This window comes from Engystomops pustulosus, chromosome 3 (assembly GCF_040894005.1).
Source record: "Engystomops pustulosus chromosome 3, aEngPut4.maternal, whole genome shotgun sequence".
NCBI classification, from domain to species: Eukaryota; Metazoa; Chordata; class Amphibia; order Anura; family Leptodactylidae; genus Engystomops; species Engystomops pustulosus.
In genome coordinates this window covers 139,539,084-139,566,607 of record NC_092413.1, presented here as the reverse complement: position 1 = coordinate 139,566,607, position 27,524 = coordinate 139,539,084, and the positions used below count along the sequence as shown (strand labels likewise).

The 27,524-nt window shown below is 39.7% G+C and overlaps 1 protein-coding gene across 3 annotated transcripts in view; it reads left to right on the top strand.

Moving 5' to 3' along the window:
* MCPH1 (microcephalin 1) overlaps positions 1-27,524 on the top strand; it is a 206,916-nt gene that overhangs the window by 32,499 nt on the left and 146,893 nt on the right. For all 3 annotated transcript variants that reach the window (XM_072142312.1, XM_072142313.1, XM_072142314.1), the window contains exons 10-11: positions 12,096-12,133; positions 22,801-22,963. In XM_072142312.1, coding sequence (XP_071998413.1) covers positions 12,096-12,133; positions 22,801-22,963 — 201 coding nt within the window. The remainder of the gene's footprint in view (positions 1-12,095; positions 12,134-22,800; positions 22,964-27,524) is intronic.

Genomic DNA, 27,524 nt, shown 5'->3' with positions numbered 1-27,524 from the left:
GTCTTAAGTAGAGGGGCATTGTTAGAGAAGTATCAATAATTCTAGTGTATATTTCATTAGACTAAGAACTAAGAGGCTCTAGCTTCCCAGTATTTCAAGTGCATTTCTGGAAGTCTTGGAAACCAGTCTTAAAAATCAAACCCTAACATGTGTCGGTATTGAATTCTGCTAAAACTTGAGCCTGTTGACTGGCCACCTTTTCAGAAAATGGAAAGTTGGGAATAAAAATAACACAATAACTTGTCACTTTTATGACAGTTTCTGGCCTTATAAAATTAAAGGAACCCACCCATGGGAATCTAACTATTAAGGTGGAACCAATGGTTGTTTAGGGATTATGGTTTTAGCAGAAACTTATCTTTCCTTACCCTGTAACACTTCCTAGTCTCATGTAAACTTTTTGGCAGAGGCTACTGGAAATTGTACTTTTTCTGGGTTGTGGGAACGAAGGCTACTCCAGGCCCAGTAGCCTATGCTGTCCTCAGTTCCTTCTGTTCTCATAACACTTTCCTTTGCATCACTGGCTTTGAGCTCTGTGCATGCACAGTAGCTTCTTCAGGGCTGGTGGCTGCTGTAGTACTTGCTGCTGGCACTGTTCACTAGATACTGCGCATGCACAGAGCTCAAAGAAGCCAGTGGCAAGAAGGAGACGCAGAAGGAAGTGGGGGCAGCATAGGCTACTGGGCCTGGAGTAGCCTTTGCTCCCACAGTTGTTAGGGTTAGAGAAAGATAATTTAGAGTTTTAGTAGGAACCTACCATTGAATCTTCCTTAATAGATAGATTTCTGATGGTTGGTTTCTTTTAATGAATTCCCCCCGTTGTGTTTCAGCAATGTTACACAGCTTCTTTGTCATGCCATTTTTTGTTGTTTTTTTCACACTGCTGTATTCAACTTTCTTGTGTGCCCACTACCCCTGTACACACTCATACATACAGACATATGACTTAGGCTGGATTCACACGACCGGTGCCCGCCGTACCGTAGCACGGCGGGCACACGGCAGCGCGCGGGGAGAGGAGGAGGGGGAGAGCGCTGCTCACCCCCGCCCCTCTCCATAGGGATATATGGCGCACGGCGCCGTATGCCCTGAAAAAATAGGACATGTCCTATTTTTTCACGGGGCACGGAGCAGTACGGTGCCGCACATGTGCTGCACCGTACCGCTCCCGTAGGGCGCCGTGCGCCCATTGCCGTCTATGGGGGACGTATATCGGCCGTATATACGTCGGCCGTATATACGTCCCCCTTGCGGTAGTGTGAATGCAGCCTTAGTTTGTTGGTCAGTTCTTTTTTCCTTTAAAGTTAATTTCATTGTCTTTGTTATTAGCTTGGCTTTGTTTCTAAGGAAAACATGATCCTGCTGCAAATCATCCAGTGATGTTCAGCAAAGAAACCTGATTGATATTCACAGCTTGACTTTAATATTTTAGGCTGTTAGTGCTGATACAATTAATTAGTAAAATGTTTTTAGACAAAGAGACATAGCTAGAAATGTATCTCCTGCTGTTCAGTATCTATTTTCCTAGCCAGGCTTTGGCTGGAGGCAAGTATTCTATTAACATCTAACAGAGGGCATCCTTGATAAGATTAGCTTCTATGTCTAATGTCTACTATACAACTATGTAGTTTTCTTTTAAATAAACATAAATATGAAGCTAAGGTTACATGAGGACATGTGGTCATGTGCCATAAAACCTACTTCTTTAAAGAGAACTCTTCAGGCAAATTAACCCCCAAAACTAAATATATTTTCATATATTGCAGCCAGTGTATATGAGAGATATAATTGCTCCAGGATGCAGCCATTTGTATGGGAAAGCATGTTAGATTCATGTGTAGCTGGTGTCACGCACATGTGTATAGCAGAACACAGCATGTCCGGTACTTGTGTAGTTGATGTCAGTGTCTCTCACATGTGTATAGCAGAACATGTCAGGTACTTGTGTAGCTGATATCTGTGTCTCTCACATGTGTAGAGCAGGACATGTCAGGTACTTGTGTAGCTGATGTCTGTGTCTCTCACATGTCTAGAGCAGAACATGTCAGGTACTTGTGTAGCTAATGTCTGTGTCTCTCACATGTCTAGAGCAGAACATGTCAGGTACTTGTGTAGCTGATGTCTGTCTCTCTCACATGTGTATAGCAGAACATTTCAGGTACTTGTGTAGCTGTTGTCTGTGTCTCTCACATGTGTATAGCAGAACATGTCAGGTACTTGTGTAGCTGATGTGTGTGTCTCTCACATGTGTATAGCAGAACATGTCAGGTACCTGTGTAGCTGATGTCTGTGTCTCTCACATGTGTATAGCAGAACATGTCAGGTACCTGTGTAGCTGATGTCTGTGTCTCTCACATGTGTATAGCAGAACACAGCATGTCCGGTACTTGTGTAGTTGATGTCTGTGTCTCGCACATGTGTATAGCAGAACATGTCAGGTACTTGTGCAGCTGATGTCTGTGTCTCGCACATGTGTATAGCAGAATATGTCAGGTACTTGTGCAGCTGATGTCTGTGTCTCTCACATGTGTAGAGCAGAACATGTCAGGTACTTGTGTAGCTGATGTCTGTGTCTCGCACATGTGTATAGCAGAACATGTCAGGTACTTGTGTAGCTGATGTCTGTGTCTCTCACATGTGTAGAGCAGAACATGTCAGGTACTTGTGTAGCTGATGTCTGTGTCTCACACATGTGTATAGCAGAATTTGTCAGGTAGTTTTGCATCTGATGTCTGTGTCACACGTGTATAGCAGAACATGTCAGGTACTTGTGTAGCTGATGTGTGTGTCTTACAAAAGTGTATAGCAGAACATGTCAGGTGCTTGTGTAGCTGATGTCTGTGTCTCTCACATGTGTAGAGCAGAACATGTCAGGTACTTGTATAGCTAATGTCTGTGTCACACGTATGTATAGCAGAACACAGCATGTCATCGGATCAAGCACAAGCACTCGGAATGCTTTACTATACATTACACACAGACATCATTTGTGATCGTAATGTAGCTATAGATTTAAACTAATAATAAAATAGGTACAGTATGTCATGTATCATACAATTGGCTTTAATATCAAGTTAGTAATTTCTCTATACATGTGTGCCAGTTGCTGGACTCGCCAGAATGCCACAATATATACTAGTATATAAAATATTCACCAATATTGCTAATAAAGCCTCTCTTCTTGCAAGTGCTGTACCTGTGAGCGATGTGCTGGAAAGTCTTTACAAGCCTTCCACCAGTGAAACATTAATAAGTATATTTGAACATTCTGTTTGAGGTTCCAGCTATCAGCGTGTGATTCATCTGCAGCTTCTGAGAAAGGAATTGAAATCAAATTGTTGATTCTCTAGTGTTTTAATGGCCTAGATTCTCAGTCTTCTAAAATGTTCAATTAAGGCTGTTGCATGTTTTTTTCTTACACTAACAATGACTACAATGGTGTTGCATAGAGATCACCACTAGGTTGTGCTCTTGCATTTGTAATGTAATCTACAGGTGCTGGAAAGGCAGCACCTTGTCTTCGTCTAGTCTGTCAGTTACATCATATAACATTTATGTAGGCTTTGCTAAGTTACCAATAAAATTTGTCATCTTAAATGTGTAACTTATTGAATAGATGTACTTTAACCTAATACATCTTTTTGGATGAGGCTGAAGTAAAATTACTGACTGGTTCACATACTGCACCGAAAAAATATCTGTTGTAAATTATAGTTAGCTGTAGATTCAAGGTTGCTTTTACTTTGTTTCACATAGTAACTAAAAATAACAACTAAAAATAATGCTGTGGGTCAATGGTGGCCACACCACTTAACCACATCGGAAAAATGGATGGAATAAAAACCAGATAGGACAAGGAAAAACGTGTGTGCATTTGAAGTGACTGAAAAGACACGTAGGATAAAAAATATTCCAAATAACAAAACTGTTATTATTTAGTTTGGATTTAACCTCTTAACGACCACACCTTTTTGTTTTTGCATTTCCATTTTTCTCTCCCCACCTTCAAAAATGTATCTATTTTTTAATTATTTTTACCTTTAAAGAGCTGTTTAAGGGGTTGTTTTCTGCAAAACAAATTGCACCTCGTAGTGATAATATTTAAAGGGAACCTACCACCACGAATCTACCTATAAAGGTAGATCGGGTGGTAGGTGGATGTATGGGACGTGAGGATAGCCCTTTTTAGAGCTAGCATAAACTTTATTGCCCTAATATGTAAATTTAATTAAGCGGCTACTGGGGCGTGGAGTAGCCGGACACGAGGCTACACGGCGCGGCTACTCCACGCCCCAGTAGCTGCTTTCCCCCGCCTACCCTGTGATCTTCGGCGCGCAGCTCCTGGCAGCTGCGCGCCCTCGTCCGAGAAGCCGGAGTTCTGCGCATGCGCAGTAACTCCGGCCTCGTTCCTGAGATCGCGCATCCTCAGGCCTGCGCTCTGCATAGTCTACCTACCTATGCAGAGCGCAGGAATCGTCGGATTTGAAGGTTCGTCCCATCGAATAGGTAAGTGCTATGCTCACCAAGAATACTACAACGATTACCACTGCAAATATATATATATATATATATATATATATATATATATATATATATATATATATATATATATATACCTACACCCACTGCCACCAATGTATGCTGAAGGCACTGTAATATTTTATATATATATATCCACTGCCACCAATGAAGTCACTGCAAATATATATATATATATATATTTGCAGTGACTTCATTGGTGGTAGTGGGGGTATATATATATATATATATATATAATTCCCACTGCCACCAATGTATGCTGAAGGCACTGTAATATTATATATATATATATATATATATATATATATATATATATATATATATATATAGATATATAGATATAGATACAAAGAGGTGAGGCAGCACTCGGGAAAAGTTATGAACTCGGGTGCAATTCCCAGGACCTGAACCAAGGTCCATCAAACCATAGAACAGCAAAAAAAAGGCAGCACTCCGAGATTTGTGGAAATCAGAAAAACATACTTTTTTTTGCTGTTCTATATATATATATATATATATATATATATATATATATATATATATATATATATATATATATATATACCCACTGCCACCAATGAAGTCACTGCAAATATATATATATATAATATATTTGCAGTGACTTCATTGGTGGCAGTGGATATATATATATATAATATTACAGTGCCTTCAGCATACATTGGTGGCAGTGGGTGTAGGTATATATATATATATATATATATATATATATATATATATATATATATTTATTTGCAGTGACTTCATTGGTGGCAGTGGATATATATATATATAATATTACAGTGCCTTCAGCATACATTGGTGGCAGTGGGAATATATATATATTCCCACTGCCACCAATGTATTCTACAGGCACAGTAATCATTAAAATTAATGTGCCTGTAGAATACATTGGTGGCAGTGGGAATATATATATATATATATTACAGTGCCTTCATTGGTGGCAGTGGATATATATATATATATAATATAATATATTTGCAGTGGTAATCGTTGGTAGTATTCTTGGTGAGCATAGCACTTACCTATCCGATGGGGGCGAACCTTCACATCTGACGATTCCTGCGCTCTGCATAGGTAGACTATGCAGAGCGCAGGCCCGAGGATGCGCGATCTCTGGAACGAGGCCGGAGTTACTGCGCATGCGCAGAACTCCGGCTTCTCGGACGAGGGCGCGCAGCTGCCAGGAGCTGCGCGCCGAAGATCACGGGGTAGGCGGGGGAAAGCAGCTACTGGGGCGTGGAGTAGCCGCGCCGTGTAGCCTCGTGTCCGGCTACTCCACGCCCCAGTAGCCGCTTAATTAAATTTACATATTAGGGCAATAAAGTTTATGCTACGCTAGCGGGGACGTGAGGATTAGCTCTAAAAAGGGCTATCCTCACGTCCCATACATCCACCTACCACCCGATCTACCTTTATAGGTAGATTCGTGGTGGTAGTTTCCCTTTAATATTCCATGCCGTGTACTGGGAAGAAGGAAAGAAAAATTCCAAATGAGTCTGTACAATCACAGGGATACTAAATTTGCCAAATTGCAAATGGCAAAAAAGTGGTATTTTTGATTATGGGCACTATTTTCCGTTACAGCGCTAAAGCCTGGTAATAATAGTTATTATATCTTGATTAGACATTTTTGGATGCAGTGATTTTTACTGTTTATTTTTACATCGGTTCTAGGGAAACGACTGTAATTGGTGCTGAGACCCCGACAGATCGATAAAATCCTTGAGAAACCCTCGTCGCTCCGTCAGATTAATGGAGCAGGTGGCCGCGCATGACCGCTCTCCTCCGTTAATCTTTATGAAACTGACTGAGATCGCCGAGCGTCACATGTTGTACTTACCCTTAGTGGTATATTTTGGTTAAAATGTTTTGAATTTATTTTTTTTTTAAATTTTTTTTTTTTAAATTAAAATATGGTGAAAATGTAAAACTCTTGTGATTTTTCTGATTTCTAAATGTTCTGCCCATCATCTAATCTCCCAAATAGGTTTTTAGCTAACATTAACCATATATCTGCTTTATGTTGAAATAATTGTAATTGTTCTGTTATTTTATTAGGGTTACAAATCAATCAGCAATTTTCCAAATTTTCACAAAAGTTTAATATGGATAGAGGCCTATTCATGTTTATAGGGGTTTTAAAAGTTCTATTAGAAACTCCCCAGAAAGTACCACATTTTTAAATGGCAGCCCTTGTTAAGCTTGTTAACCGTTTAAGCATCGAACATGAAATAAAACGAAGGTCCTATATAGAATTTTCACATTTTGACAAAATGTTTATTTAGCCTTAAAATTTATATGTTCATGCAGGATAAAATGCGAAAACACATCTCAGATTTTGTTGTGCAGTTTCTCTCTAGTGTGGCAATATGTGGCAACATGGAGATGTAAACCACTTTATGGGCCAAGACAGAGCATAAAAGTGCATCACACTTTTGGAGGGTACATTTTGCTGAAACAAATGAAACAAATTTCAGGCATGTGCAGCATTTGCCGAGCCTAGAAAATACCAGAGCAAGAGAAACCCCTAAAAAGTGACCCCATTTGAAAACTAAACACCTGAAGGAATATAGTAATACTATTTTGTGGTAGCTGTCCCTCATTGATTACATTTTATAAACCTTCTTGATGGGAATGCAAAAAAATGTATCTATTCTGATTCTTTTTATTTTTATTTTTTTGTTTCATACACCAGTAGCATAGATATGTTATTTATATTCTATGGGCTTATGACGCTATCCCATTTATATAGCTGAATAAAAATACATTTGGAGAAAAATCACTTGCTTTTGCATCACCATCTTCTAAGTGTTGTAACATTTAGATTTTTTTTTTGTTAATTGAGCTGTATTAGGGCTTATTTTTTAAATTTTTTAGCGAAATGACTTGTACCTTGTTATTGAAATCATTGTGGTGCAACTGTGACATTTTAAGTACTTTTTAATTGCTTTTCTCTTGGTTGGATGCGCAAAAATCCTAATTTTCAGCAGGTTTTTTTTTAAGGTATTCACCGGATGGGTTGAGTGATGATTTTATTGTACCATTTTTTACAGATGCGGTAATACCATGCATGTATAGATTGCATGATGATTTTCACCCTTTTTTTTTTTTTAAATATACGGGGCATTTAGGGGACTTATCATTTAAAAAAAAAAAAGTTATTCTGGGACTTGTTCAGACAAATACACTGCAATACTGACGTATGGCGATGTATTAGAGCAGCGATGGCAAACCTTATGGAGACAAAGTGCCCATACTACAAACAAAATCCACTTATTTACCGTGAAGTGCCAACATGGCATTTTAAGCAGTAACTTATTGCTACCTGTTCTTCCACATCTTTCAATTGTATTGTCCCCCTGAGGCCATCAATACAGTTGAAAGAAGGAGGGCAAATTCAAACTCTCTCGTTGTAGCTTCTCTCCAGGGTGTCTCTGTAGAGGAGGAATGGTGGGTCCAGAATGAGGACCTCAAAAGGTATTGCAGTTCTGTCAACACCTTCTCACTTTCCCTGCAGTTCCAAACAGCCATTAAAGTGTCACTTTAAAATAGCGCTGAAAGCAGCATCTCTTAAGTTGCCTGGGACTGCAGGAAGATTTGGTGGATTTGGTACTCTTTGAGGCACTCTGTCCTGGGGTGATGGCCTGAGTGCCCAAAGAAATGGCTCTGAGTGCCACTTCTGGCACCAGTGCCATAGGTTCGCCATCACTGTATTAGAGTAATGCAGATGCATAGGTGACCGATCCTGTTGGAAACATCGAACATGAACATGAGACTATCGGCACCCCCCAGACCCGGCATGCAGGGGGTGGCAATTGAGGTGGGTGCAAGTGAGAAAGCCTTTTAGACACCACAGTTATGTTTGACTTCGTCGCCTGAAGCTGGGATCATGACCATTGTGCCCCCGGCTTTTGCATACAGCTGGACTCTCGCACACTGTCGCCATTTAAATTACAGTTTTGTGGTGGTTGAAAATGCACATCCAGGTGTGGGAACTTGGATGTATTTTAGACGTTAGCGCTGTAGTTAAGCTGTCGCATATTCCTGGGCTCCTGCACTGCTGTCATCATCAACAATAGTAACAGCAGTTGAGGACGAAAATGTACGTCCAGGGACATGAATTATCCACCGACCTGGACGTACATTTTCATCCTAGGTCATTTAGGGGTAAACTAAGATACTCCAGGTTCAATCCATTAAATAATCATAACTATTGCAATCTTTGTGGCTGAAAAAGAAAAGATAGAAATCTGAGTTCTTTGGGAGTTCTTTCCTCATGCCCTGTGTGGACACAATAATCCATTACTGCACAAAAAGCATGTGTAAGTGCTTTTAAAGTTCACTTAAAAACATTCAAACAAGCTTGTGAAATAATTATTCCTTTATTTATATAGTGCCTACAGATTACGCAGCGCTGCACAGAGCTTGCCAAATTATTCCCTGTTCCCATGGGGCTCACAATCTAATCAACCTACCAGTATGTTTTTGGAGTGTGGGAGGAAACTGGAGGACCCAGAGGAAATCCACAAAAACACGGAGAGAACATACAAACTCTTTGCAGATGTTGACCTTGATGGGACTTGAACCCAGGACCCTGGCGCTGCACGGCTGTAGTGCTAACCACTGAGCCACCTTGCTGCCCATATAATAAGATAAAATCCTGTCAGATGAGACAAAAATTTGCTCCCTTTGGATGACATAATACAGTCCGTATTTGAAGGTCAAAAATGATGTCATACCATGATTGAAATTTGGATGTGAGAACATCCGCACACAGCACTGGCAAACTTATATATAACTTACATATAATATTAAGAAACTAAATGGACTAGTATACCAGGACATTCTTGATAAAACTACCGGAATGATGAAGATTAAATGAGTGTTTGAAGGTCTAGCTAAAATGTGTACTCACAACCAAGAGAGGTTTCAGAGAAAGAAAATAAAGATACTAGAATAGCCCACCCAACCTGACCTGACTCCAATAGAAAATCTATACAAGGAACTGAAGCTCAGAGGGAACTGAATTATTAGTGTACTTTAAAGTACTGCTGTGTGCTGATTACTGTACTTACTGATATCATCTTTAAAGGTATCTTGAACCTTTCTGGTATATTGGGCTCTGTTCACCGTTATTTCCATCTGCCATGTTATTTTATGATTCTTTTAAAACAAATGTGCAGCAGCATACACCATTTTTTAATGCCACTGAAACATGGCAGGAAGTGAGCAGAAGGTGGAAACCTTCACATTCCATATTCATTTTCCTTATTATTAAAAATAAATATTTACACAGTTCTTTTAATATTCTTGCTTCCCTTAGAGTGCGGTCATATGTGGGGCTTGCGTTGCATTTACAGGCGGGCTTCGGCCCAATCGCATATGTGTTTCCAGTGAACAGCACCTGGTGCCTTGTATTGTTTATATGTAAGACACTGGGTGCTGGTTGCCAATCTCCTGTTTCTTGGGAAGAGGCCCTCTCTTGGACATGTGACTGCAGCCTTATGTTGTTCTTTAATCGTAGAGCATTTTGGAAGTAATAGTAGTAGTGGGAGCTGTGCCTAAATATTTGTTCATGCATTACGTGCATTATTTCTGTGCTGTGACATAGTGTGCATTATGTAATTGTCTTACTACTGTAATAACACAGTGATTTTCTTCTCCCTAATACATTGCTGTATATATTGTTCCTAGCTCACAAACACCTAATGAAAGAGCCATAGCTTGAACCCAAAAATCGATTCCATTGGTAGCAAAGGTTACACATGAATTTGTAATCTAATCTGTCAAATTACAGAAACTGTCTTTACTGAAAATAAGAACTTAACCCCTTAACGCCGCAGCCCTTTTTCGTTTTTGCGTTTTCATTTTTCACTCCCCACCTTCAAAAATCTATAACTTTTTTATTTTTCCATGTACTTTTTTATACTTTGGTGTACGGAGCTTTGGGAGGTGTCGTTTTTTGCACATATTGATTACGTTTACAATGTTATCATTTTTAGGACTATTACGTCACATGTCGGTAAGGGGTTAAAGGGGTTGTCCACTTTCAGCAAATAATTGATCTTGCTTGTGTGATGAAAAGTTTTCTTTTTTAATTTTCCAATATACTTTCTGTATTAATTCCTCACCGTTTTCAGGATCTCTATTTGCTGTCTTTCTATAGAAAGCTTCTATGTTTATTTCTAGTGCATAGAAATCTGTACATGGTCATGTGATGGACAAGCAGGTGATATTATCACAGAGGATAATAAGAGCCATGTGTGATACTAACAGCTCGTGCACCTGCATCACCATGGACAGATTTCTACCTCTGGAAGTAAACACAAAAGTTATAGCAGGACAGCAAGCAGAGATCTGGAAAATGGCAAGAAATTGATTATATTGGAAAGTAGTATAACTTTTCATTACACAATCAATCAATTATTTGCTGTAGGTGGAAAACCCCTTTAAATTGTAAAAATGTAAATAAAAAAAATATGCTGAAGAATCTATGTAGTTTGTCTTTAAAAGTTTTCAGCATAATAAAATTGCCATGTTTGTTCATTTTCTAAAAGGGACGCAGTGGTCTTACAGTGTAATGTAAGGCTTGTTGTACTTTTGTCCCACTGGTGCATTTAGCCTGTCATTGTTGTCTTACCATCAGTGTTATTTTGGTCAACTCTTTGCTTAATAAGTAGAATCTAAAAGTTTTTTTTTTCTTTTCATGAACGACAACTTTAGTTAAGAGATAAAAAAAAATGTTTCAAGGTCCTCTTGATGACTAACGTGTAATTTTTCAGTCCCTTCTGTGGAAAGTCACACACTACAGTGAGAGATCATGCTTTGTGAGAACAGATTTCTGGATTGATGATAAATTGACTCTGGCTCTGTTTTACATCTCATGTTTCTGCCAAGTTTTACTCTTACCAGAAGAGCGTAACATTCCTATTTGCCATAATTTCTCTGTACTCGGCGAAATAAACTCAAGTGGGCAGTGTGTTCAGTTTGTGGCTTGGCTCGTTCTAACACCTAATTGTGTCCTGCTGCCCCCTGGGGTTTAACATGTCTATATGTGACATTGGGAAAGATGGAACGTTGAATCCAATTGAAATCAAAAGGGTCTAAATGTGTATTAGTTCATAAAGTAAAAAGCAGTTAACCAAATGTCAAACAGAATATCAGATTCTTCCATTTTAGAATCGGTCAGGTTAACAATAAATTAATAATGCTGTCTGTGGGACAGAGTTGTACCATACCATAACTCGCTAGTCTCTCGCTATTACACTTATAGCACTTACTATACAATCAACTCTACCTTCTATGTCTTCTATGAATCTTAATACACTTGTGTGTTACATTACTATCACTGTAAGGATTCCAGGATGACTAAATGCAACCTACTCTACAGTGTAATGGGTAAAGATAATTATCATTGATTATAGCTAATTTAATGGTGTTTTTTTTTTTTTTTTTTTTTTTTATAAAACAGCTACTTACTGCTTTGCCTATTTTTACTTAATAAAGTAATACTTTTTTTCTGTTTTTTTTTTCAGGTAACAAGATCACTAGTTATGACAAGCATGTCAACTGAGTAAGTTTCTCTACTACATTGTGATTTTGCCTTTGTCCTGGGGCCTTTCACTGTGACTGCCATCCAAGATGTGCTATACAATGCCATCACAGTGAACACTTTAGCAAATGTGATTAAATGTGTTCAGTAAGCATTGTAAAGTGCACAGATTCTTGACGGTAAAATCATTATTAATAGAAATGAGCGGACCTGAACTTCCTGTTCGGGTTTACCTAGCGCAACCCGAATGTATTGGCGGGTTGGATGCGGAACAGCCAATCCCGCGTATTAACAGACGTAGCTAGCGGCGTTAATTTCCCAGATTGGCTGTTTGGCGAATCCGGCAATATGTCTAGGTCGTGCAGAGTACATCTGAACCCGAATGGGTAGTGTGAGGGAAATGATCTTTATTGAATGCTTTATTAAGAAAGTGTCTCAATAACCTATTTCAGCATGTGTGGCCATGTGGCTCAAAAACTGAATAATTGAATTCACACTTTATATATAATAATAATATAATAAATATATTAGATCAGGCATTTTTGGATGCAGGGATACTGAATATGTATATAGCGTCATCCTATTCTGCAACACTGTACAGATCATGGGGTACATATAGAATTAAAACAAAACATTACAGAGTGTTAACATTATCAGATAAAACTATAAGAATACAGTCTGTGAGGATAAAGGGGTGATGTGTAAATGGTTCAGCCATTCTTTATGGGATAAAATAAATAAATAATGTTGAATGAACAGGTCACCAGCCTCCATTGATATTTACGGAAACCAGGGCGTGTCTGCAGAGAAACCTGTTTAATGATATCAAGTGGTAAGGAGTTACATAGACGGGGGAAAATCTGGGAAGGTTAAGAGAAAAGAGAGTGAAAGATACATTAGGGAATGTGATAGGACTAGAAAGAAGTACGGATCCGGCTCATTGGAACAATTCAAAGCCTTCATTTCAGATTAGTGTGGCTTCCAAAGCACATTTTTAGGAATTCAGGCAAAACATCAACTCGTTTCAAGCAACAACTATGCTCTTACTTATGATTGTTTCAGTAACTGAAACAGTTCTGAGCAATAGCACCATTGTTGCTTGAAACGTGTTGATATGTTGCCCGAATTCCTGTAAATGTGCTTTGGATGCCATGCTAATCTGAAATAAAGGCTTTGAATTCTTTCATTGAGCCAGATCCGCACTTCTTTCTTCTAAGCTAAACCGTAGAGCAAGGTGTTCTACCATGCCCTCGAGGTGAATTGACAATCAAAAGTTGTGTGTTAGTTGGACTATGTTTGCTTGCAATGTGATAGGTTTTTAGACCATGCTAGGTATTAGTTTGATAGCACGAATTCGGGCATTCCAGAAAATAAGTGCAGCTCAGAAGTCCTGGAGACATTCATCTCTATGGAGCTGACGGAGATAGGCTAGAAATTACTCTGCAATCTCTGTCAGCTCCATAGAGAAGAATGGACCATGAGCGGTCCGATGGAGGTACCTCGGACCCGATCGAGCCACTGTAGTGGGTCTCATCACTGAGACCCCCATTGAACAGCAAGTAAGGCCCATTCAAGTGGCAGGAGCATGCTGGTGATTTGTATGTAAGGCACAAGTTAAAGGTTGGAGTCCAAAACAACTACAAGACAGCATGCCTGCTTCCTTGGAGTTATGGTGAAACCCCCGATGGAAATGGAGATGTCAGGGTTAGGTTGATTAGTAGATGGTGGAAAGGCAAGGAGTTCAGTCTTTTAATTATTAAACTTCAGGTAGAGAGAGGTCATGATGTTTGAAAGTGCATAGAGACCATCTCTGGTGTTTTGCAGTAAGGTAGGGGTAATGTTGCAGGAAGAAGCGTATAGTTGGGTATTATCAGCATAATAGCATCCTTAGGAGGAGCTGGTGGTCCACAGTATCAAATGCTGCAGAGAGTTATAGGAGAATGAGGAGAGAAGAGTCGCCTTTTGATTTTGCAGTAAAGAGATCACTGGATATCAAATTGTGGAGAGGGTCAACAAATTTCGATACCATAGAAATTGCAGTGTATGGTTATTTCATTTTTACTTTTAACACCCACTGCCAGAGTGTGATAGGGTTGCTTGAACAACTAGCCTGCTGTCATGGAAATGGCGACAATTGGGGCATATATAGTAGTACAATGCACTATCACTGGTTAGGATGCAACACCCAAAGGCTTATTTAACAGATATCTAATATAACAGATACTGAGGCTACCTGCACGCAATAAGGCTACATTCACACTGCCGTTGCCCGTCGTGCCGTACCACAGCGGGCAACGGCAGCGCATGGAGAGAGGAGGAGGAAGAGGTGAGCGGAGCTCACCCCCGCCCCTCTCCATAAGAACATATTGGGCACGGCGCCGTAATACGGAGAAAGATAGGACATGGACACCGTATGGAGCGGTATGGTGCGGCAGTGTGAATGTAGCCTAAGGAAGTAAGGACTTGTGATAGCCATATTTTCTACTGCACACGTCCTCATTTGCGTCTAATAGGCTTGTGCACAAGGCTGTGAATTTCACAGCCACCATGCATGAGGCGACTGCCCAAGACACAAAAGGTAAAGCAGGTCCTACTCCTGCTAGTTTTTACGTCTTGGGCAGTCATTTTCAACAATGGTCTGAGCATTAGCAGAGCTCAGGATGCAAAGAAAGGTCCATGGGACCCATGTGTGCGGGCCATACTCCTGCACACGTTGTTTGCATGTAGCCTTACTGTGGGGGGGATTTATCAGAAGTGTCTAGAAACATAACTGTTCTAGTTGCTCATGGCAACCAGTCAGAGCTAAACTTTCATTTTATAAACTGCCTTGCAAAACTTAAAGCTGAGCTCTGAACAAATATAACAGTTGTGCTCTCAGACACATCTGATAATTCTGATAAATGATTTGTTTTTCTTTCTCCAGGGTGGGAAATGCATTGGTCACAGCCTCCACCCAGTATATAGCTAGACAGCCCCCTGCCTCCTAGTTTATAGCTAGCTAGCCCCCTGCCTCCCAGTATATAGCTAGCCAGCCCCCTGCCTCCCAGTATATAGCTAGCCAGCCCCCTGCTCCCTAGTCTATAGTCAGCTCCCTGCCCCCGGTCTATAGCCAGCCCCCACTATATAGGAGCTCCTAAGGCTTATTTTCATAATTTTTTTTTAAACAGTACATAAGAAGCTAAAAAAAGAGCCGATGCTGCCAGAACGGGCACACACCAGTATGTCAGTGTGCTTGGTTTACCATCCTGTTGGTAGATGTCCTTTAAACAGAAATCTGTCATCAGAAACTGGCCTAATAAATTACTACCAGTATTTTGGCAAGCAGTTTTTTCATGACCCAATTTGGTGGCATCATCCAGAAAATAAACTTCGAAGTTTGATGCAAGTTAGATGTGTAAAGTCAGGGAGGTGGAGAGTTTAATATTAAAGTCAAACTCTCCCTGCCTATGAACACTTCCTCCCATGTGATTGACATCATGCACCAAACTTCAGGAGATCTGATCAATGATGTTCCTGGATGGCAGGACCATCAATTACATTGAATAGGGCGTTTTAAAGCGGGGACACCAGGTTAAACACTCTGCCTCCTTGACTTCATCTCACTTCAAATGTGATTTTCTAGAAGGTGCCACCACACCTGGCCATGAAAGAAACAAAATCTAGAACTGCTTGATATCATACTGCTGGTGGCTTATTAGGCCAATTTCTGATGTCTTTTAGTCAAGGCAAAGGGCTGTATGAAGACATACACTTCAATTATTATTAATGGTAACTAAAGTTTAAAATGGGTTTTCACTCAACATCACTTTTGTGTGTAAGGCAAAAGAAATTTAAAGTATTTAAATTCAAAATATTTTTTGATTTGCTTCCATTTTCACTCTCGTCCTACGTGTTTTCATTGTACGTCTTTTACTGAGTCATGTTTTACTTTATTTTCAAAACAAGACCTGACTAAGTTGCTTATGGTAAGTTTTAGTACATGTTTAATTTATTGTGGTTGAAATCCCTAGTGTATTGAGGCTGTTGTTATTAATGGTATGTAACATTGGTTGGTTGTACAGACGTCAGCCTTGTCCTACATATAATTTATCGTCATAGGGTCTGGTTTGCGTGTGTGGTATAGGGGACAGTTTCACACAATTGGAGTCCTAAATAAACATTAAACAGTCTTTATGATTCAGAATTCTAAAATTCTGACCTCCGGGACTCTTAAGAAAGGTTGGTGTTGAAGACAAAGGAAATGAGGCATAACTTAAAGGAAATACTTTCGCTGGAGAATAAAACGCACCCCTACCTTTAGTTGCTCTATCTCCTAAATCTGTTGAGACTCCTGCTTTGCTTAAAAAAAATAAAAAAAAAAAATAAAAAAAAAACCTTGTGGGTCTGTTTTGACTAGTCTCTATGTTAGATATTAGCATTATTCAGCTGTTGGGAACACATACTGTTCAGACCATACAGGCATAACTACAGACTTACAATATAATATATTGAAATGTATATTGACATTTTAAAGGGACTGTCCTGCTGTGTAAGCTCTTCCTTTAGTTAAAAGAATTCTTCAGTTTAAACAAAAAAAGTAATTCTGTAATAAAACATTAACTTTTTTTTTATTATACTGTATTTTTATTTACAGACCCATATTAATTACATGATGCTATAAATTTGAAGTGATCAGCGCAAATCAGTACAAAAGACACAAAACCAGAATGAGTATGCAACTCTGCCTGTGAGGGGCCACAATCTATATGGGAATGTAGATTGAAACTCTAGATCAGTGATGGCGAACCTTTTAGAGCCTGAGTGCCCAAACTTCAACCAAAAGCCACTTATTTATTGCAAAGTGCCAGCACAGCAATTTAAGCAGTAATTTATTTCTCCTTGTTCTTTGACAACTTTCAATCGTTCAGCCTCCTAAAGACACCAACGCAGTTGAAAGGAGGAGGGCAAATTCACCTATCATTGTAGGAAGATTCTTTGAGTCCTGTCTGGTGAACTTCATGCTGGGGTGATGGCCTGGGTGCCCACACAGAGGGCTCCGAGTGCCGCCTCTGGCACCAGTGCCATAGGTTCGCCACCACTGTTCTAGATGGAGTGTAGCAGTGAGATTAGTGTGTAATTCCATCAGAATTGGAATGGTGGGGATGAGTAAGGTGGTTTTCCTCAGGGAAGGCTTACAGCTTATTATATACGTGATGTTTTGATGGCATGTTGATCACTAGTTCACAGTGCCATCGCCTGAATTATGTTGTCACAATGCACCTTCAAAAATTCACTCATGATAACACCTGTTGAATGTTTTTCCTATGGAAAATTTATGGAAAATAGCTAAAAAGATTTTAAAACTAACAAAATTAAACACAGAAGGGGATATTTATCAGGGCTCCTGTGCCACGCTAGCTAGCACTTGCGATTACTTACTCAAATCCCCTACCTTTACGCCAGGGGGATGTGGAGTGACATGAAGGGCGTGTGGGGGGTTGGTGGCACACACTGCAGGCGGCAAATTTTTCATGTATGAAAATTTGCCGGCTTGGTTTATTCCTAAGCCAGGTAGGATCGGTTATAGATATACACACTGTGCAGGACCCCACTGCATACATCAAGAGGCCTGTGTTGGGAGCAGTGACAGGGCTATCATATACCGGTGTATGATAAATAACCCCCTGTGTGTGCGAGTCTGTATGCATAGGTGGCCTTCAGAATGTGGGGAGATCCTGTGACATTAGTAATAACATTACTGGCATTCCCTGAGCAGAGGGGGCAGAGAGAGATGCAGATGATTTCTAGAAACTCAAAAAACTGCAACGTTTCGATTTGCAATGAATCTTTTGTCAAGCATCATGGTTAAGCCATCATGGTTTAAGTACCTGCATATCAGCTCCTTTATAGCCAGCACAGTCGCTGCCATGGCTTTTGCTGACTCAACTACAGCATTCTTGGGCCAGTTACGCTCAGGTTCCCCTCCTGCTCACGTTATTTCACAGATTTACTCCCTCCTATGCCAGAGTGAAGAAATATCTTAGCTCCCCTTTGTTAAGAGCTGGGAGCGAGAATTAGGCACCCCCAGCTGGGAGACGATTGGCTGCGCTCTTTCATCTTCACTGCCTTCTGCCTGTACAGCGTAGAGAACTGGTTTGGCAAGATAAGAGGCTATAGACTAGTTTCCAGAAGTAAGAGTTGTCCTTATGGAAAGTTTGCCAATTAAGGCCGCCTTATAAGCGTGTGGAGACTTAAAGCCATTGATGCTCTACTAGGGAATTCTGGGAAAAATGCAAGTATGTTTTTTTTTTAAGATAGGAAGTGGAAAACGGTGCTGCCCAAGAGAAGGTCTAAAAGATTGTGTCTAGATGGTTCCGACGCTGCTCTATCTGGCTTTTCTTTCCGTCTCAGACACCTGTTGGGGGCTGTGGAGTGGAGAAAGGAGATATGTTGCTTATCTGTTGGACCTTCATAAACAAAACGATGTGGGGTGTGTAGGAATACACAATGGGTTATATCATGGAGCCAACACACTCTGTTGGACCTGCAATGCACTCAAGTAGGTCTGGGATCAGGTATTTGGAACATATAGGCAGATCACAGATAAGCAGGTGACCGCTTCTCCGATCTAGTGTTGCTGTTGATACTCCCGGGTCCCATAGGTCTTCAAAAAAGGGACCTACTGAGGTTGTACATGATCGCAGCTAGAGCAGTGATTCCTCGCCATTGGCGTTCCACCGTCTGTCCATCTAATCGGAATGGGTCCAGAAGGAACTAGCAGTGGTGACACCAGATGTACTCGAGTGATACCTGCATGTTTGGGGACCGTGGATGGAGTTCAGGAGCCTGTTTGGGGGCTTGGCAGTCTGGCTTTCCTTGAGCCTTTGACTTTCTACCTTTCACTTGTTTGTTCTCCTTTCTTCTTCTAGTTGTTTTTTCTACAGTGTCTATGTGTATCTTTTGTCCTTGTCCTTTGTCTTTGATTACTGTCTAGGTACACCTTGGGCAGGAGGCGTTAGGACCATGGTTACAGATGTCTCTTCGTCTGTTTTACATCACACTCATTGTTGTTTTTTTTTTAGCTACGTGGTGAATAAGTGTTTTAGGTCCTATGATTGTACATATAATCACTCCTAGTTGCTTTGAGTGACTTGGTCATCGCAGGCTGGGGCTTGACTCATGCAGTGGTTTCTTGTAGACCTTGGTGCATAATACTGCAAACCAGAGAGACAATATTTCATATCATATTGCAATATAATATTTTACTTTCTCATGTTATGCTCCATTATCTCCCATTTAATGCTGTGCTCTCAAATATGCTTGGCCCAACAGCCTACAGGGGAATAATTAGTTGTCTTGGCGATTCTGCCTCCCCTGACCTTTTTATTTCCATTATTTACTTTCCTACCTATACAACTTCTATTAAGATGTGGTTGTTTATTGTTATGTTTCTTGCTAAGTCCTTATTCAACATAAAAAATGTCAACCTAAAGCAGACATATGGTTAAGCCCTTCCTGCACCTTGAAGTAACTCTACGTCATAGGATGCGCGTAGTTCCCGCACCATGACGTAGAGCTATGTCTTGGTGATCGCCAGGGCTCAGAAGCTGAGCCTTGGCAATCACTGTCCGATCCTGACAGTATGCGATAGCCCGGGATCCCGCAGTAATAACCTGTTTAACCCTATGGCCTGTTTAACACAATAGCCTGTTTAATCCGATGGACCCCACAGGCAAATTGACCATGGCAGCCCTGAGATCCGAGGAAGGACCCCAGGGCTGCCAGCAGTAAGTGCCTGTTAGCAGAGCTAATGTCAGCCTATACTGAAATCATAGGCTGACTGTGTAATATTCAGTAGTATTGCAGTATATTACAATGAACAAGTGATCAAACGATCACATGTTCATGTCCCATCCTGGGACGAAATAAAACAGTAAATAAAAAATTTAAAAAAAAGTTCAATTAAAAAAATTATCAAAAAAAGAATAAAAGTCTCCTGAAGTACTATCCCATATAATAATCAAATACAACAAAAAAAAGTGAAAATCACAAAATGAGTTCTATATTCTGCAAAACAAGTTAACTAAAAAAAAAAAAAACTATGTAAATGGAATGTCTTCGTAATCGTGATGACCCATAGAAGAATGGTTACTCATTACTTTTATAGTATGGTGAACATCCGGGAAAAAAAAATGCTAAAAACCATAAACAAGAATTAATGATTTTTTTAACCATTACCAAGAATGAGTTCATAAAATTGAACCCCCCTAAATGATGTATCTAAAAAGTGGATCTCATCCACAAATAAATAATCCCTAATATGTCTAAATTACCAAAAAATAAACATTTTGTATCGTTAAAGCTAATCTAATAACTAATAACTATTGTGCTCAAAGTAAGAAAGGCAAGCAGGGAGGAATTCATTTTGTTGTATTTCATTATCTGAACATTGGCCTACGATATGCTACAAGGCAAAGATGAACTATTCATTGAACTTTTCACATAGAATGTTGTAGATTGATTAAATAAAAATGATGTAGATGGAAGAGGAGTTTGTATGTATTCATCAAATTAATAATTGGGTGAGGGCAATGTATTTGAATAAACTAAGAGCCCCTAAGCAATGCAATTGTTAATGAGCAATATATGACCCTCTTAAAGGTCAGTCTTACTTAATAAATCATAATATGAGAAAATTAAAGTGTTTATATTACAGTGGATGTTTCAGTATACAATGTCTCAAATGCCTTGCTGTCTATTCACAGAATGTATTCCTAGACGGATCTACATCCTTATATAGTGATTTTAGCAAAGTGCAGATCTTTCATGGGAAGGGAACCCCCTTCTTTATTTGGAACCTACAGTCATTTCTATAGTATACTGATAACACAATCAGTTATGTGCTGTTTATACAGAATAGACGTGTTAGGAGTTGTGTGTTATTTCTTAGAGCTACTTAGCCTTTTTTTTTTTTGATGAACAGAAACATTTTACTCTTTCCCTAGAAAAAGTGTTTTTTTTTTTTTCCTATCCCTACAGTAACCATAGATTTATTTTACATTGATGTGGGTTGTAACACGCTTATATAGCTATAAAGTTTCTAACTCTAAATGCGTTTCTAAACCAAAAGGGTATTGATGGGATCAATGTTAAGCTATCCATGCATCTCTTTAGGAGAAATGGCCTGTTTGTGGTGGTTTGTGTCTGCGGCTCCAAAGATAAGATACATACTGGATTGTGTACTTGGTTATTGTCGTCATATTACAGCACAAATTTGCTGTATAGTTACTTGTCATTTACTTATACCCTACTAAACTTGCAGCAACCTCAGATAGGGTATCCTTTCTAGAATTCCCTCTTTATGTAAAATCTTCCCCATTCACCTGTGGAGGATTTTTTTTAAAGTCATTTAAATATGAGGCTCTATAGCAGCTAGTTCAGGTATTAGAATAGCCCTTTTATTGCCAAGGACCTATAACATACATCCTCAGTGGCCAAAGACATATTAGATATATCCTTAATTCTAGGACCCATAACTTTCCCTGGCACCTAGAATCTTTTGAAAGAGAATATCCTTTTATTTATATATTTGATTGTGTTTATAGGTGCCGGAGATTTGAAAATATGTATATCACTTCCAACTGTCACTTTAATAGTGTTTATATACCTGGTTCCCTGGCACCTAGAAACCTAATAGTAGATGCATATGCAATTGATTCAAGGTGCCAGGGAGCCAAAGTTCAGCTGACAGGCAGAAGAAAGAAGTGGGAAGGGTGTACACAGAGGAGCTTATCGTAGCTCACTGTGGAAGTAAATATTCACTTTACCTGTAGCTAAATTTTGGAAAGGGATAACAAGAAATTATATTCATGTTATTAACCCTCTCCTACCCATAAATTGAGTGATCATTTTTTTGCATAATGGAAGGAAAGGATGAACGTTCGATCTTCTTTGTCTAATGTGGCTGCATATTAACACCACAACCAATAACTTGTCTAAATAGACACATCCCTAAATAAAGTTTTATTTTGCACCATCCCTACATTACACCTACAGTAAGGCGTTCTTACCCAAATTTTTGTGAACTGCAGACGGTTCAGATTTTGCTCTGCTAATACAATGGTGCACATATTATTGGCAGGAAAAGGCAATGGGAGGAGGTTTATCAGTGTGTTTGGCTGGTTTTCTGGTTTTCTTTTCTCAACTCTATTTCAGTTGTTTTATTGCAGTTGTTTCTGCTGGTTTTTATGCAACATTTCAGTGTGCCCCCAGACTTACCGGGACTAATTTGTTGCAATCAGTGTTGTTTAATTCAAATGTTGCAATAAAAACAACAATTGCTGATTGATGGGTGGTTAGAGTCTGATTTGGTACTTTTTGCGGTAGATTCTTCAGGTTTTTCTGCAACAGAAAAAGTCACAATTTATATTTTGGATATGGGACTTTTTAGGCGCAAAAACGTCTCTAACAGCAAAGCCACGTATGCACTAAACAAGTCAAAAATTACCTTCATCTTTCAAATCCCATAAGGATTGGAATTCTGTGATGTACAGAAACAGAGATGTGGGGAGATGAAGTCCTAGGTTTTTGCTTTTTTATGTTTTAATAGTTTTTTTTTTTACATGGCTACATTTTTCCTTACAACAAGTTGTTAGTACAGTAAGAATTACATCTCTTAAGCATCATATGTCTACTTTTGTATTTTTCAGAAAACAGAGCATGATTATCCAAGTTGTGAAAAAGTTTGGAGGCTTTTTGTTTTCTGATGAAGTCTGTGAAACTACTACTCATGTGATTGCTGGAAGTCCTCGGCGTACTTTAAATATTATTTTAGGCATTGCCCGAGGATGTTGGATCTTATCTTATGACTGGGTAAGTAACTGGTTACGTCTCTGTCCTATAGCAATGATTGTTATAAAATAACAAAAATAACTTATTGTAACTCACCTTCAACCATCTTCACCTCCACCACTGCCTCTCCAAGGGAGCACCCAACAGTTCTGCAGTGATATCATCCTGTACAATTGCCATTGAAGCTAGTCACAAGCTTCATCAGTCCCATGCTGTACGTAAACATAGTATTAATTGCCCGTGAGGCTAGGGTTTGGCTTTAAAAGTTACTATTGTTAGAGATCACAGGAGCAGCGGTGGGGGTAATGTTGTTGTTGTTGTGTTTTTTTGTTTTGTTTTTTAGTTTGACATAGCATAATATTTGTAAATTTATTAAACCGCAAACAATTCAATTTGTATTGTATAATTATTATTTTTAAATGTAATTGACCTTTTAACATGAATGCAGTCATTATATAATGACTTTTGCTCAGGAGTCATTACCTACTGTGTATATTTATTCAGCTTATCTGCCTAATGATAGTTAGTGACTGCTTAGACATGATTCTGTCTGTGCTTTGTCATTCATCCATGCAGCTAAAATACACAACAGTAAAATGATAACTTTCTTAGAGCATAGACTCTGAACCTGGATCACTCAGCAGACACTCATGTATTCACAACACTGAGTATCCCAGTTGATCATCACTTCAGTATTAATCACTGAAATGACATTTAGGAGAAAAATAAACAGAATGAAAATAGTGAGCCTTGAGGTACCACTGAGGGAAAGCAAAGCATATTGCTTTTCACATCATTTAACTGTGTAACTCACTGATCTCCTTAAATACTTCGCAACACCCAATAATAGTATTTTAATGCATTTAGGTATTGCACATCTGTAGATAGGTGAAGGCTACATAGATTAAACTTGGACAGCACGCAGACCCATTGTAGTAAGTCAGATACTATGCTGTTCCTTTAATGGTCTTTCTTAATAGGTTATATGTTACTAGATTTAAATGTGCCTTAAAACTTTAACTTAATGTTAAAACTGGGCCATTATATAGCCATAAAGTCTTTACAAAAATATAATGCTTTCTATGAGTGCAAGCTATATTTAGTAGCAGTTATCAGTAACACATAGTTATAGCCACGGTACACATAGAGCAAATAAGGTGAACAACAGAATGTGCAAGGTGACATTGGTCACCAGATTCATTGGTATCAAGTATCGACTCTCTAGCACACAGAATCACCCAGCCCTAACCAAACATCTATGTAGCTGACTAATATACTGGGTAAGGCTAAATTCACACTCCTGCGGGAGCGGTACAGTGCAGCACACGTGCGGCACCGTACCAATCCGAACCCCGGGAAAAGATAGAACATGTCCTATCCTTTCCCGTATTACGGCGCCGTGCACCATACTTCCCTACGGAGAGGGGCAGGGTGAGCAGCGCTCACCTCCTCCTCCTCTCCCCACGCGCTGCCGTGTGCTCGCCCTGCTACGGCACGGCGGGCAACGGCAGTGTGCATGTAGCCTAAGGCTGGGTTCACACGACCACAAGGGGGGCGTATATACGGCCGATATACGTCCCCCATAGACGGCAATGTCCTATTTTTTCAGGTGCCGTGCGCCATGTATCCCTATGGAGAGGGGCGAGGGTGAGCAGCGCTCCCCCCCCCCCCCCCCCCACACACACACAATAGCTGGCAATGTACATTGGTCCTCCAGCCAATGTTACTACATTTACAAACCTATACAGCTTTATACAAAGTAAAAATATTCATGTTTTTTTCTGTTAAAAAACGGCATCTATACTTTTACCAAAATGTACTACATATTCGGTTCTATATAGAGGATGGGCTTTATTTTTCACCAGATAAATGGATTTCATTCTCTACTTATCTGGCTCTTTTCTTAATGTCCCCTTCATTGCACTTGCTAGAAAATACCTGGTAATCTTTTAGTTAAACCCTTTAACACAGGAATCAACACTTTAGCAGCGCCACACACAGAAAGTAAATACATCGATAACATTGTATAATTAAGCTAGATATTACATTGTACCATGATGCCCAAATCGTCAATCCCCCAATTTTCATTTTTAAATTTATAACTATCCAAAAAAATAAAAGAGAATAAGGAGAATAGGAGAGAGAGAATTAGCTGCAGATAACTATGGTAAGCTAAGGACAAAATGGCTCCAAATTTTATGAAATCTTTCATGTGCAATTCAAAATGTTATTGATTCTATGCTGCCACGTAGACATACCATCGAAGGGTGTTCCGTTTTGTTCTTCTATATGGCAGGCTATGTATATACATTATGTATATAAAGAAATGTAAGATAAGTGTCAGAGATCATGTTCAATGAAGGACCAACTGCAAACGCACCGCATTCCAAAAAGAAACAAGGGAGCTACACTTCATAAGTGCTTTATTTCATCAATGCTGCTTTTCTTTCTAAACCTGGAAATCAAGTGGAAAAAATAGAGTTAAGCAAGGAAAACCAGCAGTGCGTTATACACTGCTCAAAAAATAAAGGGAACAATTTAAGAAAATCTACCATTTGATTTCAAGCATTATGAACCAAACATACCTTGAGAATGCTGTAGCTACACTGATGCAGAAACATATCTTGTTTAATCCCTGAGCTGAATGGTTTTGCTGAAAAAAACAATTATGAACAACACAATATGACTCCCAGTAAATCAAACTTCTGTGAAATCAAGCTGTTCGCTTAGGAAGCAACACTGATTGACAATCAATTTCACATGCAATTAGCAAGACACGCTCTATAAAGGAGTGGTTCTGCAGCTGAGGGCCACAGACCAATTCTTAGTACTATACTATAGAAAAACCAGAGGTTTAAAAAAATGGCAAAAAGCTCACCATTCCAAAGATCCTTTATTTCAGGAGTTCTTCATGTGAATGGTCAATACCAATGGAGGTATATAGGATACCCAAATAACTTAATAAATAATCATTACATATCGAACACAATTCATAAGTAACAAAACACACCTTTATTTAATCGGTCATCAAAGACATACGGTTAAAAACAAATTTAAAATACACAAAAGTTGTGGCGGTGGTCAGAAATCCTCCAATACATAAAAAATACATATAAAGTGCCAAACAAACAATCGTAAACATGAATGGGCTGTAACCAATTGTATTACCCACCAGGGTGTAGTATGTAGCCACAAATCATATAAAGCCGTAAAGTTGACCACCGCCACAGCACCCCGACGTGCGTTTCGCGGTCGCTTCCTCCAGGGGGTGTGCTGTGGCATGGTAGGTGCCTGGTATATATGTGATAACCCTGAAATTGTTAGTACCTTAGCGCCAATGAAGATGCAGCGTGTTAGGAGGTATTCAGGACAGCAGGTGTGCGTCACGGCGCATCGTCGCGGTCTCCACACCCATATCCGGAGGCGGAGCCCAACTCCGGGAGACGAACGACGCGCAGTTAATGCGCGTCATCGTGAACCGGATGCTCGGCGTCACCTCCAAGACATGCGCATGCGCCGAAACGATGCGCACCCCACCGCCATCTTGGAACCTGGCAAAAGTATGGGAAAGACATAGATGTCCTAAATTATAATAGCGGAACATGGTACCATAAATTTTGTCCCTAGTATTAGACATAAAGATGAACATGGGGCCTTTTTGCACATTTGCACATTATGCAGTCTCCCCCCCTCCCTCCTCCCCCCTCCCCCTTTTGCTCTCCAACTCAACAATATAACACATACATTAACTCTTCACAGTTCACTTACCAGCAGTCGTCTTTCACAATTCGTTGTTATGCACGTATGAACATTAAATATAGGTTCAATCCATGTTTTTGGTGGATATTATTTATTTATTCATTTACTAACAGCACTGGCACTTTATAAGCACTTTAACTAATACACAACATGGTTTTTCACATTGCACAATTTGATCATAGGCACATTAAATTTGATTATAATTGTATTTAGGCATGTCATCTTATAAAGATTTCTTTGCATTGATATTAATCTGTGTCTTATGTCAGTCTAATGTTTACAGTAACATCCACTATAGCCCCATGTTCATCTTTATGTCTAATACTAGGGACAAAATTTATGGTACCATGTTCCGCTATTATAATTTAGGACATCTATGTCTTTCCCATACTTTTGCCAGGTTCCAAGATGGCGGTGGGGTGCGCATCGTTTCGGCGCATGCGCATGTCTTGGAGGTGACGCCGAGCATCCGGTTCACGATGACGCGCATTAACTGCGCGTCGTTCGTCTCCCGGAGTTGGGCTCCGCCTCCGGATATGGGTGTGGAGACCGCGACGATGCGCCGTGACGCACACCTGCTGTCCTGAATACCTCCTAACACGCTGCATCTTCATTGGCGCTAAGGTACTAACAATTTCAGGATTATCACATATATACCAGGCACCTACCATGCCACAGCACACCCCCTGGAGGAAGCGACCGCGAAACGCGCGTCGGGGTGCTGTGGCGGTGGTCAACTTTACGGCTTTATATGATTTGTGGCTACATACTACACCCTGGTGGGTAATACAATTGGTTACAGCCCATTCATGTTTACGATTGT